The sequence below is a fragment of the Macaca thibetana genome, chromosome 6, assembly GCF_024542745.1.
Source record: "Macaca thibetana thibetana isolate TM-01 chromosome 6, ASM2454274v1, whole genome shotgun sequence".
In the NCBI taxonomy this organism is placed as follows: domain Eukaryota; kingdom Metazoa; phylum Chordata; class Mammalia; order Primates; family Cercopithecidae; genus Macaca; species Macaca thibetana.
Window position 1 is genome coordinate 68702586 of NC_065583.1, and position 15386 is coordinate 68717971.

The 15386-nt window shown below is 41.5% G+C and overlaps 2 protein-coding genes and 1 pseudogene across 3 annotated transcripts in view; 1 reads left to right on the plus strand and 2 right to left on the minus strand.

The window, feature by feature from the left end:
• Nucleotides 1-14937, plus strand: part of REEP5 (receptor accessory protein 5) — an 806416-nt gene extending 791479 nt beyond the window's left edge. Inside the window, exons 5-6 of the mRNA XM_050793118.1 lie at nucleotides 4388-4556; nucleotides 12568-14937. Coding sequence (XP_050649075.1) covers nucleotides 4388-4556; nucleotides 12568-12617 — 219 coding nt within the window. The 3' untranslated portion in view covers nucleotides 12618-14937. The remainder of the gene's footprint in view (nucleotides 1-4387; nucleotides 4557-12567) is intronic.
• Nucleotides 1-15386, minus strand: part of SRP19 (signal recognition particle 19) — an 823764-nt gene that overhangs the window by 11181 nt on the left and 797197 nt on the right. The gene's annotated exons all lie outside the window — the stretch shown is intronic.
• Nucleotides 4988-9168, minus strand: LOC126957010 (uncharacterized; annotated as a pseudogene).

Sequence of the window (15386 nt, forward strand, 5' to 3'; positions counted from 1 at the left end):
TGGCACGTGCCTGTAATCCCAGCTACTTGGGAGGCTGAGGCAGGAGAACTGCTTGAACCCAGGAGGCGGAGGTTGCAGTGAGCCAAGATTACGCCACTGGAGTCCAGCCTGAGTGACAGAGTGAGACTCTGTCTCAAAAATAAAAAATAAAAATAAAGATTTGCTGAAATGTTTTTGGTTCTAGGATTTGCTTTCCCCCACTGAAAGCTAATATGCTCTCTTGTTAGTAATGTTTCATAGATGCTATTAGAAAACACAGTATTCTTGGGTCAGAGAAAGTCCTTGCTATGCTCAGTAATTTTCTTTTCTTACAAAATTATAGGGGTAGATTTTTAAATTCCCAATACCTATTTTATAGAGGAAAAAACAGACTTAAGTGATTAAGTAACTTGCACAAGGTTTGCTTAGCTAGTAAATGGCAGAACCGGGATTGGAAATTAGTTTCTTTGAGCCCATCCTGTTACTCTCTATATACTATACTAACTCTTTGAATCCCTGAATCCCTGTTTGTTGGGTTGAGAGATCTGTATATATCTTTAGAGTGAGATTTTAGGCCGGGTGCAGTGGCTCACACCTGTAATCCCAGCACTTTAGGAGGCCGAGGCAGGTGGATCACTTGAGGTCAGGAGTTTGAGACCAGCCTGGCCAACATGGCGAAACCCTGTCTCTACAAAAAGTACAATAATTAGCCAGACGTGATGATGCGTGCCTGCATGCCTGTGGTGTCAGCTACTTGGAGGGCTGAGGCGGGAGAATCACTTGAGCCCAGGAAGTTGAGGCTATAGTGTTCTGTATTTGTGCCCCTGCACTCCTGCCTGGGTAACAAAGTGAGACCCTGTCTTTAAAAAAAAAAAAAAAAAAAAAAAAGTTAAATTTTGTGTTCTTTATTCTGTATTCTTACTAATTTCTAGGTTGTTTTATATATCAATTTTTTTTTTTCTTTTGGTCTTTTTGAGACAGGGTCTTGCTCTCTCACCAAGTCTGGATTGCAGCAGTGGTATCACAGCTCACAGCAGTCTCGACCTCCCAAGCTCAAGCCACCCTCCTGCCTCAGCCTCCCAGGAGGACCATAGGCATACGCTACCAAGCCTGGCTAATTTTAAATTATTTTCTTTTTTTTTGTGGCCGGGAGCAGTGGCTCACACCTGTAATCCCAGCACTTTGGGAGGCCAATGGGGGCGGATCATTTGAGGTCAGGAGTTCAAGACCAGCCTGACCAACATGGTGAAACCTTATCTCCACTAGAAATAGAAAAGTTAGCCAGGCATGGTGGTGTGCGCCTGTAGTCCCAGCTACTCGGGAGGCTGAGACAGGAGAATCGCTTAAATCCAGGAGGCGGAGGTTGCAGTGAGCTGAGATTATGCCACGGAACTCCAGCCTGGGTGAGAGAGCAAGACGCCATCTAAAAAAAAAAAAAATTTTTTTTTTTTTTTGCCCATAGAGATGGGGTCTCCCTATGTTACACAGGCTAGTCTCAAAACTCTTGGGCTCAAGTGATCCTCCAACCTCAGCCTCCCAAAGTGCTGGGATTACAGGTGTGAGCCTGGCTAGTATATCAATTTCTGATGGAAATGTTAAAATCTATGATTGCAGATTGTGTCCATTTGTCTATATAATTCTGACTTACATTTACATATTTTAAAGCCATATTTGAAAGCTATCTATAGCTATATATAAAATATATAATTATAAAAATATTATATTACAAACATACAAAGCTATATATAATTTACATATTTCAAAGGTATATACAAGTTCAGGAATTTTAATATTCTTGCTGAATTGCTTTCCTTATTCTATTTACTTATTTTGCCTTAAGCAATTTGTATGTATTAATATTACTAATGAGCTATTCTGGGAGTTGGTGTTTGTCTGATATATCTTTCCCATAACTTTATTTTCAGTGTTCCTATTTGGTTTTGTGGTAGGTATGTTTCTTAAGCATACAGCTATAGTTTTGGGGTTTTATAAAAAATTTAGTCCTATAGTCTCTGGGTTTTGTTTTGTTTTTGAGATGAGCTCTTGCTGTGTTGCCCAGGATGGTCTCTGCATTAGTCTGCTATCATGCTGCTAATAAAGACATACCTGAGAATGGGCAATTTATGAAGGAAAGAGGTTTAATTGACTCACAGTTCCACATGGCTGTGGAGGCCTCACAATCGTGGTAGAAGATGAAGGAAAAGCGAAGGGATGTCTTACATGGCAGTGGCAGGCAAGAGAGAATGAGAGCCAAGTGAAAGGGGAAACTCCTTGTAAAACTATCAGATCTCGTGAGACTTATTCACTACCACGAGAACAGCATGGCAGGAAACCACCCCCATGATTCAGTTATCTCTCACCTCGTCCTTTCCACAACACATGGGAATTATGGGAGCTACAGTACAAGATGAGATTTGGGTGGAGACACAACCAAACCATGTCAGTCTCCAACTCCTAGGCTCAAGCAATCCTTGCACCTTGGTGTCCCAAGTCACTGGAACTACAGGTGCATGCCACTATGTCCAGTAAGTCTCTGTCTTAAAAACACTTGTGCATCTGTAACAAATTTTAATTCACAAAGGTTACATTTCAAGAGTTACTTTTTACTGTAGTTGAGATAAGGGGAGCCTGGGCAACATTGTGAGACTTGGTATCTACAAAAAAAAAGTTATAAAAATTTAGCCAGGCCTGGTGGTTCATGCCAGCTACTTGGGAGGCTGGGGTGGGAAAACTGTTTGAACCCAGGAGTTCAAGGCTGCAGTAAGCCATGTTCATACCACTGCACTCCAGCCTGGGTGACAGAGCAAGACTCTCAAAAATAATAATCTGGCGATATTAATTTGTTGAGAACTTGGGTTTTGTTTTTTATTTTGAGTGTAGTACAAGTTCAGAGTGTAGTACAAGTTCACAGTGTAGTATAAATTTCTCAGAGCCAACACGGTGCTGTTGGAGTGAGCTATTTGTGCATTTTAAACTAAAACTCTGTCATTAGTGTTCGCCTTTTATCAGCTTTGTATCTCTAAAACATTTGAAAGACTGTCTTGGAAAGGCATCATAGCTTGTTGATTATCAGAGTACATCCCTTGGTTTGGAATCATAAGGACTAAGCCTTTTAAATTTAAAGCATGATAAATTAAGATGTTTTTACTTTAAGGAGAAGATGTAAAAAATACTGATTTGGAATCTCTCTGTAAGTGACTTCTGTTTTTTTTTTTTGTAGAGTCACCTAGGCTGTGTGGAATAAAATGTGGTTAAAATCTTTTAAACTAAAATAACTCAGCATATTGTTTATTAAACTTTCTAGGGAATTGGGCAGATTACTCTGAATATTCCCTTTTTTTTTTTTTTTTTCCTTTTTATCTTAAAAAGGAGTAAATTGCATGGATGACTTGAAGTGGCAAGTTGGTATTTTTTGAATAAACAGTAAAAAATTTTTGGACATAAATAGTGTAAAAATCCTTATTTAAGTAATTAGGGCAGAAATTTGTCAATTAAAAAAAAAAATCTCAATGGCAAAGTAGAGCTGTAAAGAAGGAGTTAGGAATAATAACTACATTTAAGATGAAAGATGAAGAACAGCTGTAAAGATTCCTTGAAGGCTAAAGATCTACCCAAAAACTGAGGTTCCACCAAAGGAAGAATTCAAGAATGGACAAGGTATTTTTTCTATAATAGGATGAACAAATGTGATAAATTTACCAAGGTAAGCCTAGCAAGCACAAGCCTCCTAGATATTAGGCTTATCTGGATAGGGCTTTATGCATGCAGATAAGTACTATATTTTCTTAATTGATTTCTGAGAGTTATGATTAATGAAAGCTTCTTACAGCTATATACTAAAAAGTGGTCCAAGTTAGGAAGATAGTTAAGCTCCTGGACGTGGTGTTTTTTTTTTTTTTTTTTTTGAGACGGAGTCTCGCTCTGTCGCCCAGGCTGGAGTGCAGTGGCCGGATCTCAGCTCACTGCAAGCTCCGCCTCCCGGGTTTACGCCATTCTCCTGCCTCAGCCTCCCGAGTAGCTGGGACTACAGGCGCCCGCCACCTTGCCCGGCTAGTTTTTTTGTATTTTTAGTAGAGACGGGGTTTCACCATGTTAGCCAGGATGGTCTCGATCTCCTGACCTTGTGATCCGCCCGTCTCGGCCTCCCAAAGTGCTGGGATTACAGGCTTGAGCCACCGCGCCCGGCCTGGTGTGTTTTACCCTTTGTTTTTTAGTCTCAGCTTTTCCTTACCAGCTCATTACTCATCATGTTTTTAAAGAAAGCCCACCTTTAACCTGCAGAAAACACTGGTAATGCCTTTGGAGAAAATACCAGAGGCATTTCCCATCCCCATAGTAAAAGACAGTGTGTATTCTCAGAACGTGCCCCTCCACCCTCCTGTTACCCATGCTGGCTCTTATTCTGCAGTGTGGCTTCCTGTTGTGGTGCATGGCCCCGAGCCCTTCTAATGGGGCTGAACTGCTCTACAAGCGCATCATCCGTCCTTTCTTCCTGAAGCATGAGTCCCAGATGGACAGCGTGGTCAAGGACCTTAAAGACAAGGCCAAAGAGACTGCAGATGCCATCACTAAAGAAGGTAAGACTCAGGAACAATATGGCCCCACATGTGAGAGGAGATGTGACACACTGGGCTTAAATAACAGGCTTCCTGGCCTTCTTGTCTTACCAGCACCCCTCAGCCAAATGCCACCGTTACTCTGGGATTTCTTTACAAAGTCTTTGCCTATTGAGAACACTTACAGTTCTCAGCTTTTCCCAAGACTCTTCCTCCATGCCACATTTAATGTAGCATTGAGTCAGAACATTAGGAAAAATGACTTTCCATGGTAGGCAGTGATTTTAGAGAATCACCTATATTGATATGCAAGTACATCTCTTCTAATTGTTTATTTGTTTGCATTATACTTTTTAATTACATAGGTAGTTTTAAATAAATGGAGAAAGCACCTTTCAAAAGCTATACTAGCAGGAAACAATTCCATCAAGCATTTACACAGTCAATTTCTATAATTTTACAAAAAATTCTTGATCTTTACTTGAACTGTACATGAGGGGAAAAGAGCCCTCTCAGGTAGGTGTTCTCTCCACTTGCAGAAGCAAACTAAAGGACCTAAAACTAGAGGCAAGCCTGGGATGCCAAAAAGGGGGAGGAGAAATGATAAATAGCCATTCATGAATTCCATGTCTACTCTGACACTTCTCTAATCACCCTCACATAATAAATATTTAGGGCAAACTACCACTCTTTAGAAAAAGTACAACCTCAAAAGCTGTAGTTCTGAATTATAGTAACATATCAAATACCTTGGACTGCATGCCAAAAGACAATACTTGGGGTTCTCTATGACATTTGAACAGATAAATACGTTAAGGGAATTCTCTAGGACTGCAGACTCTCTGGCCTTTGGAATGAAGCACAGGCAGGCTTCTCTGCTATCCTCCAGGCAGTGTAATAGTCAAGGAAAAGGGCAACAGTATTAGATCACCCCTTAGACACTAACCAGCTGGGGAAAGAGTTCATTGGCCAGTCTCCTCCTTAGCATGGTTTGCACCAAGTGGAGAGGCCATGTTGCTGAAGGGGAAAGGGGAGCCCTCATACCCACAGTCACTGTAAACATCCAGTAGACAGGAAGATGGCTTCGGGCAGTGGCTGGATGAGAGTAGATTGGAGATACCCTGGTCTGGAATGAAGTCATCTTCCACAAAGTCTTCCTTCACTGAGACCACGAATTCCGGGTGATCTTTCTCTGAGAGGCTGAGAGGTGCTTCCTTGATTTTCACTACGACATTAGCTTGACTCTCTGTCTCAGACTACGGGCTTGGCATATATGTAGTCAAAATTAATTAGTTCATTAATAGCTTCAAGCTTGGCTGATAATGTCCCCACTGACAGAGAAAGGGAGGCTGGTTAGGAATTGGGTCCTTCTGAGTAGACCTCTGGGAGCTGCTCCAGGCTGGCAGACTCTGGGGAAGGACATTTGAAGAACACTACTGGGGGTAAGTTGTCCAGAATGCCCAACAGGATATCATACTGGGAAGGTAGTTGATGTTTACTTCCAACCCCACCACAACTAACGTCTACCCTCACTGCCTAGTTAGGGATGTCAAGCATCAAATAGATGGAATTAACTTGGCTTTCGCCTCCTCTTCAGTAACCAGGGCCTCCATCCCCAAGTGCTGCCTTCACTCACGGTTCTCAACTATGAGTCCATGCATTTTCTCTTGTAAAAGCTGATTGTCTAGCAAAAATTTTTGGTTCTGTTCTAAATCTACCACTTGCTGTTTCAGGTCACTCATTTGAGCTTGCCTTCTGTCTCTGGCAGTTTGAGCTGCTAACCCTGTTTTTCAGTGTCCTCAGCGCCTTCTCCTTGGGGTTCCCTACCCCCACACAGCACTCAGCATCTCCTGGCTGGGTCCTCTCTGGGCCGGCACCATGAACAGCAGGGCCTAGCTGGCCAGGGCTATAGCAGCAGGGTGACCAGACAGAAGTAGTACTTTGGAGGCCCTGACAGCCAGCCTAATTCAGTTCAGGTTGATCGGTTCAGTATGCTGTTCAATTTTTGTTATGGGTACAAAAGAATGTCCACTCTCAGCTCTGATTAATTCACTCAATAAATATTTATTTATTGAGGTGTTTAATATGTGCCAAGCATGTTCATAACACTGGCAGTGAACCAGCAAACCAGAGACCATACTCCTTGAATTAATGAAGCTTACAGTCTAGTTGAGAGATAGGCAGTAAAATTGAAAATTAGATGGTATATTTAGCAGATAATATAGGGAAAAAATAAGTAGAAAGATGGGGGGGGGCCAAGGACTGGAGGGATGCTTATTATTCTAAATGGAGACATTTAGGAAATCTATACCAGAAGGCTCTACTGAATCAGACTCGATAGCAGTAAAGGAATCAGGAACAGTGACTCAGCCTGTAATCCCAACACTTTGGGAGGCCAAGGTAGGAGGATCACTTGAGGCCAGGAGTTTGAGACCAGCTTGTTTGTGACGGGGTCTCCTATGGAGACCCGCTCTCTACAAAAGTTAAAAAATTAGCCGGACATTGTGACGCAAGCCTGTAGTCCCAGCTACTCAGGAGGCTGAAGTAGGAGGATCACTTCGGCCCACGTCAAGGCTGCAAGTGAGCTGTGCCACTCTAGCCTGGGTAACAAAGCAAAACCCTGTCCCCCCTAAAAAAAATAAAAAGAGAGAGAGAAAAAAAAATGGTAAAGGAAAGAACCATGGGGAATCATACTCCAGAATGAGCTGCATATGCAGAAGTCCTGAGGTGGGAGCAACGGAAGAAGTGATCTAGAGAGGTGCAGGAGACGAGGTGGGACAGGTTGCAGGTGATAGGCCATTGTAAAGGTTTTGGCTTCTACTCTGTGTGAGATGTGGAGGTATTGGGGAATTTTAACCAGAGGAGCAAAATGATCTGTCCTGTGTTTTAAAAAGATGCCTGTGGCCACTGTATTAGGAACAGACTGAAGGGGGGTAAGGGAGGAAATTGGGGGAATAGTTAAAAGGTTTTTGCAGTGATCTGACTGGAGATGACGATGGTGGCTTGGTTCTTTGTGTAGCAGTAGGAGGTAAGAAGTATCAGATTCTTGATATATTTCAAAGGTAGAAGTAATGGGATTTGCTTATGGATTGGGCATGGGTCAGAAGGGTTAAGGGCAAGGACAAGCTTTTTAGCCTTAACAAATGGAAGGATAAAATTGCCACTGAGCTGGAGATGACTGGGTAGAATAGGTTTTGTTGGGGTGGGAGGTTGTGGCGGGTCGGGGGGATATGGAATTCAGTCCTGGACATTTGTTTGAGGTGTCTGTTAGATACCTACAAGGATCAAACAGCTAGTTGGATACAGGTGTCAAGAGTTCAAGAAACAGGTCTGGACTGGGGACATAAATTTGGGGGCCACAAGCTTATACATATTAAACATGAGACTGGATGAGATCACGAAGGTAGTGTAGTTAGGAAAGAGGAGGTCCAAAGACTTAACGCTGGGGAGTCTAAGGTTTAGAGACTGGAGAGATGAGAAGCAACCAGCAAAGCAGACTGATAAGGAGTGGCCAGGTGAGTGTGTGGTATCCTTGGGTCCAAGAGCAGAAAGTGTTTCAAAGAGAAGTGATCTATCATGTTACATGCTGTCAACAGGTCAAGTAAGATAAGGACTGAGAAATGAGCAGATTTAGCAATGAGGAAGGTACTAGTGATTTTGATAACACAGATTTTGTGGAGTGGTATCAAACTCCTGATTGCAATGGATTTGAGAGAATGAGAGAAAAGGGATGAGAGAATATAGATCTTTCTTTTGAGAAGTTTCCTGCAAAGGGGAGCAGAAGAATGGGACTATAACTGGAAGAAGGAATTAGGGTCCTGAAATTTTAAAAGTTTTTTTCTTAAGGTAGAGAAACAAAGCCTGTTTGAAAATGAATGGGAATAATTCAACAGAGCAAAAAATGATGACAGGAGTGAGAGGGTGAATTGCTGGAGCTCTGTCCTTGACCAGGGAAGGATCCAGTATCCAGTAGAGGGACTGGTCAGAAGAGCTGGAAGTTTATGATAACAGCAGGGAAATCAGGGTTTGTGGTATGCTGTGAGCACATGGGACCATGGGAGCCTACAGAAGTGACTTTCTCATTTTTCAAATATCTCAGTAAGGTAGGAAGAAAGAAGGCCAATTGAGAGAGGATGGGGAAGGAGACAGTGGAAAGAGAATGTATGAAATAGTTGGGAAGGAGAGGGACTGCTCAACTTTTTCTGTAAAGGGCCAGATAACAAATTTTTTTTTTTTTTTTTTTGAGACGGAGTCTCGCTCTGTCGCCCTGGCTGGTGTGCAGTGGCCGGATCTCAGCTCACTGCAAGCTCCGCCTCCCGGGTTTACACCATTCTCTTGCCTCAGCCTCCCAAGTAGCTGGGACTACAGACGCCGGCCACCTCACCCGGCTAGTTCTTTGTATTTTTTACTAGAGACGGGGTTTCACTGGATAACAAATGTTTTCATGGCTATCAGTTCTCTGTTGCAGCTACTCTCCTCTGCCATTGTAGTGTGAAAGCAGCCATGGACACTACATAAGCGAGTGTAGCTGCAGTGTGCCGGCCCCTCTAGGACAGTCGGAGAGTAAATGGACTGGAACAATGTCCTGTGACTGCCAGGCAGTGTTAAAGGCATGCTTGAGATTTGTGTTCATGAATTTATAGTGAAACCAGTTCTTGTTTATGTTTTTCTCCAGCCATACTCAGCTACATGGGTACAGCTGCAGAGTAGGTGGAGAGTTGTGTGAAGGTTGTGATTTCCAGCAACTATGAAGTGAGAGTGGGACTGTGGAGTGGTTAATGCTTGACAATGGAATTTAACCTGAGTAAGATGGGAAGTGGTGGTGGAAGAACCCTGAATCAGGATAATAACAGGAATACTCTTATCATCATTTACAATGAGCAAAAAAAGGGGGGTGGGGAGCACACTACAAAGAAAAAAGTGCACTACAAAGATGATGGTGGGTGAGTGGGATGCTTAATACAAGATTATGGAGGGACTGTAGCATTGGTACTAACAGGTATCCTGGGAGTCAGTGCCATATGTAGGGTGGAATATAAGGGTTATTGGAGGGGAGAAATTAAGAGGTCAGGATATTAGAAGATCACATATGTCTACATGGATATTAAAATCATCAATAATTAAAATAGGAGTAGTAGGTCAGGTACAGTGGTCACACCTGTAATCCCAGCACTTTGAGAGGCCAAGGTGGGTGGATTGCTTGAGCTCAGGAGTTTTGAGACCAGCCTGAGCAACATGGTGAAACCCAATCTCTAAAAAAAAAAAAAAACCACAAAAATTAGCCAGATGTGGTGATGCGTACCAGTGTCCCAGCTACTCAGGAGGCTGAGGTGGGAGGATCACCTGAGCCTGGGAGGTCGAGGCTGCAGTGAGCTGAGATGGCATCACCGCACTCCAGCCTGGGTGACAGAGTGAGACCCTGTCTCTAAATAAATAAATAAATAAATAAATAAATAAATAACAGGAGTAGTGTTAGAAAGGAACATTAAGTTAGGAGCTAAAATCTTCAAGAAATAAGACAGAGTAGCCCAAGAGTCAGGGATGACAGGGAAAAGGAAGGCTACTTGATAATATAATTTGATGATGAGATTCTGAAAGTGGCAATGAAGAACAAAAACAATACCTACCAGATCCATTTGTACTAGGGTCATGGGAGGAAAGAGACAGCCACCACTTGAGAAAGCAATGTCCTCAGGGCACAGCCAGCTTTCTCTAAGAGCAAGAAGGTAAAGGAAACATTTGGAGGAATGAGTGAGGATATAGATTTTGCCGATGATGGGTCTTGAGCTCCAGAGGGACTCAAGGGTTTTAGAAATTGGAGAAAGGTTTTTGTTGTTTTTTTTTTTTAGAGCTCTGTGGTAGTTAAGACATGGGAGTTGTGAGGTAGACTGACCACGGGGAAGTAAAATCCCAAGAGAGTTCTCCAGCAGCACTGATGCCCCAGAGGTGGTATGTTCCCCATTTCTCCCTCACATACCTCTCTTCTCTGGACTCCTATTTTTGGGTATACAAATCCAGTCTACTTCAATATGTTTTAGGTATTTTCTAACTTGTAGTCTTAACAACATCCCACTTTAGGATTGCCAGCTTTCTTTTTTTTTGAACAGTCTCACTCAGTTGCCCAGGCTGGAGTGCAGTGGCATGATCTCGGCTCACTTCACCCACATTTCTAGCCTCTTGGTTCTCTTAGATATCAATACTTAAAATCCAATCTTACTTTGGTATGATACATTCCTAAATAGGGGCATGAGAATTAAAATAAGTTAGGAGGAATTTACATGCTGACACATTTTAGACTTTCTCAAAGCTTTTGGATTAACTAGGAATTGTTTTACAAAGGGTTAGTTAAGGGAAGGACTAGTTTCTCCTTTGCTGTGAACTTGGTTCGGTAATTTTAATTGAGCAAAGGGAGAGCAGCTGTCAGGCAGCTGGTGGACAAGAAGGGACTCCCTGGCTCTCATCACTAAGACTCTGGGCTCCATCAAGAACAGCTGCAGGCCGGGCGCGGTGGCTCAAGCCTGTAATCCCAGCACTTTGGGAGGCCGAGACGGGCGGATCACGGGGTCAAGAGATCGAGACCATCCTGGCTAACACGGTGAAACCCCGTCTCTACTAAAAAATACAGAAAACTAGCCGGGCGCGGTGGCGGGCGCCTGTAGTCCCAACTACTTGGGAGGCTGAGGCAGGAGAATGGCGTGAACCCGGGAGGCGGAGCTTGCAGTGAGCTGAGATCCGGCCACTGCACTCCAGCCTGGGCGACAGAGCGAGACTCTGTCTCAAAAAAAAAAAAAAAAAAAAAAAAAAGAACAGCTGCAGATTGTAAAATCTCACAGGGGGCCCTGGAGGCTTCCAGACAACCCCTTTCCCCTCCATCTCACACACTGCACTGGTTCTTACAGCACATTTCCAGCCACTTGGTAATTAGAAAGTGGAAGGCTTGGTCTCCTGCAGACGTAAGAAAATATATTTTTCTTATTTTTCTCTAGAGACGGGCTCTCACTGTGTTTTGGCCAGGGTGATCTCAAACTCCTGGCTTCAAGGAATACTCCTACCTCAGCCTCTCAAGTTCTGGGATTATAGATGTGAGCCACCACATCTGGACAGAATATTTTCTTGATGAATGTAGTGTCTTGTCACCAACTCAAAGACTTAGAGCAAACTCTTCTCATAGGAGAGAATGGTGGCACAGTAAGAGTATAAATACAGATTTTAAAAACAATTTAGTATAACAACAATTTATATAGCATTCATGTTGCATTAGGTATTTTAACTAGAGATGGGCTTTTAAATTTTTTCTTAAATAGAGGTGAGGGGTGGGGGTCTCACCATTCATATTGGCCAGGCTGGTCTCAAATTCCTGGCCTCAAGTGATCTTCCCACTTCAGCCTTCCAAAGTGCTGGGATTACAGGCATGAGTCATTATGCCTGGCTGAGATTTAAAGTGTACGGAAACACATAGGTTATATGGAAATACTATGTATGCCATTCCCTTTCAGGGCTTGAGCACTCACAGATTTTGGTATCTGTAGGGTTCCTGGAACTAATGTCCTCTCCCCCCGTCCCTCCCCTCCCAAACACATGTATCAAGGGATGACTATATTTCTAGTGCTAGGAATGAGGACTTCTGTGATTTGTCACCATGGGATAAATATGATGACCTAGTTGTCATCAGATTGATAATATATTGATAAGTGAAATCTTACAGGCAAGCACACAGATACAAACTAGAATTTGAATACTACCCTTAAGAAATCTCTGCTTCTTTTAATGCTTAAAGGAGAACAGAGGGCAAACAGTTTAGGTGACAAGGGGCTAGGCTAGATGACCGTCAAGTATTTTGCTCAAGTATTTAGGATTTGTGCTCTAAGAGGTACCCTCTCCATTTCCTGGAAACCCCCTTAGCCCAGACCACAAACCCCAACATGATCGCACCCGAACATGAGTCATCCAAATTTTGTTATCTAGTAGCTACGTTAGGCACAAAGCTTGCATTCCAAAGAGTTTTGATATATATTTCTTTCCCTCCTAACAGCCAAGAAAGCCACCGTGAATTTACTGGGTGAAGAAAAGAAGAGCACCTAAACCAGACTGGATGGAAACTTCCTGCCCTCTCTGTACCTTCCTACTAGAGCTTGATGTTACATTAGGGACCGTGGTATAATTATTTTAATAATGTTGCCTTGAAAACATTTTTGATAAAGATTGGAATGTGTTGTAAGTTTCTTTGCTTACTTTTACTGTCTATATACATAGGGAGCATTTTAAACTTAATGCAGTGGGCAGTGTCCAAGTTTTTGGAAAATGTATTTTGCCTCTGGGTAGGAAAAGATGTATGTTACTATCCTGCAGGAAATATAAACTTAAAATAAAATTATATACCCCACAGGCTGTGTACTTTACTGGGCTCTCCCTGCATGCATTTTCTCTGTAGTTACACTTAGGATAATCTTTATGGTTCTACTTCATGTAATGTAAAATTTTATATAATTCTGAAATGTTTTTAATGTATTTGTGCACATGTACATATGGAAATGTTACTGTCTGACTACAACATGCATCATGCTCATGGGGAGGGAGGAGGGGAAGGTTGTATGTGCCATTTATAACTTCTGTACAGTAAGACCACCTGCCAAAAGCTGGAGGAACCATTGTGCTGGTGTGGTCTACTAAATAATACTTTAGGAAATATGTGATTAATATGCAAATGAACAAAATGAGAAATGAAATCGAATGGAGATTGGCCTGGTTGTTTCCCTAGTACATGGCATATGAATACCAGGATAGCTTTGTAAAGCAGTTAGTCACTCTAGTGATAAATCAGGAAATTTACACACACACATCAGTAACCTATAACTCTCAGTTCCCTGAAGAACTAGTAATACTGTCTTATCTACTTATAAACTTTACATATTTGTCTATTGTCAAGATGCTACAATGGAAACCATTTCTGGTTTTATCTTCAAAGCGGAGAAACATGTTGATTTAGTCTTCTTTCCCAATCTTCTTTTTTAAACAAGTTTAAGGAACTTCTGAAGATTTGTCCACCTCTGATTACATGTATGTTCTTGTTTATATCATTAGCAACAACATGCTAATGACGACACCTAGCTCTTAGAGCAATTCTGGGAGAATGAAAGGAAGTATAACCCATAATCTGCTTGGCAATAGTTAAGTCAATCTATCTTCAGTTTTTCTCTGGCCTTTAAGGTCAAACACAAGAGGCTTCCCTAGTTTACAAGTCAGAGTCACTTGTAGTCCATTTAAATGCCTTCATCCGTATTCTTTGTGTTGATAAACTGCACATGACTACATAGTAAGTACAGAACAATAAAGTTGAAATGGATGTCTCCATTGATCTGCCAAATCGTTAGAGCAATTTGTCTGGACTAGAAAATCTGAGTTTTAAACCATACTGTTAAGAGTCCTTTTGAATTAAACTAGACTAAAACAAGTGTATAACTAAACTAACAAGATTAAATATCCAGCCAGTACAGTATTTTTTAAGGCAAATAAAGATGATTAGCTCACCTTGAGATAACAGGTAAGATCATAACGATATCTCATGATGTAAAAAATATTAAAGATACCAATACTAAGGGACGGTATCACTCTAATATGGATCAGAGCATTTATTTTGGGGAGGCAAACTGGTGATTACTGGCATTTTATTAAACTTAAAACTTTGTAGAAAGCAAACACAATTGTTCTTGCGAGAAAAATCACTTTTAGATTAAAACACATTTTTTTACATACCTAGGAGTATTTAAATCCTTTTCCCATAAATAAAAGTATAATTTTCTTGGTGGCAGAATGAAAATTAGCAAGTTCTAGCATATAGACTATATAATCAGATTGACAGCATATAGAATATATTATCAGACAAGATGAGGGAGTATAAAAGTTACTATTGCTCATAATGACTTACAGGCTAAAATTAGTTTAAAAATACTATATTCTGAATGCAATTTTTTTGTTCCCTTGAGACCACAATTTAACTGTTGTTGGCAGTCTAAGTGTAAATGTTAACAGCAGGAGAAGTTATGAATTGAGCAGTTCTGTCACATGATTTCCCAAATGAAACACTGCCTTGGCTAGAGTTTGAAAAAACTAATTGAGCCTGTGTCTGGCTAGAAAATGAGTTTATTTGAATGTGAATAGTGTTTCAAAGGTATGTAGTTACAGAATTCCTACCAAACAGCTTAAATTCTTCAAGAAAGAATTCCTGCAGCAGTTATTCCCTTACCTGAAGGCTTCAATCATTTGGATTAACAACTGCTACTCTGAAGAGTCTTCTACCCACAGGTGAAGAAAATGAGCACACCCTTCACACTGTTATCACCTACCCTTAAGATGTGATACACTGAATGGAAATAGATGTAAATAAAATTCACTTCTCATTTAACTGTTATGTTTCATTTTATTTTGTGGGGCTTTCCTCCTAACCCAGAATTATTTAAGCAAAGTTTTAAAATACAGATAAATGAGCCATAAACACTGTTCTTTATTAACTCTATTCCTCACATGGCTTGTAGTTTTCTCCTGGTGGTTCTTGCCTACCAGAGGAAAAGACCTGCCCTAAAGAAAACATACCAACTCAAAAAGTTTCTACCAATAATTAGCACTACATTTAAAGGAAACTGAATCCACGGTTTTTTTTTTTTTTTCCACCTGTGTATTGCGTTACACACAAAGAAGTCTCCTATGACTCAAGATAGTGTATTGCAGGCATTTTAATGTAGTAAACTTTGAGACGGAGTCTTGCTCTTTCACCCAGGCTGGAGTGCAGTGGTGCGATCTCAGCTCACTGCAAGCTCTGCCTCCCAGGTTCACGCCATTCTCCTGCCTCAGCCT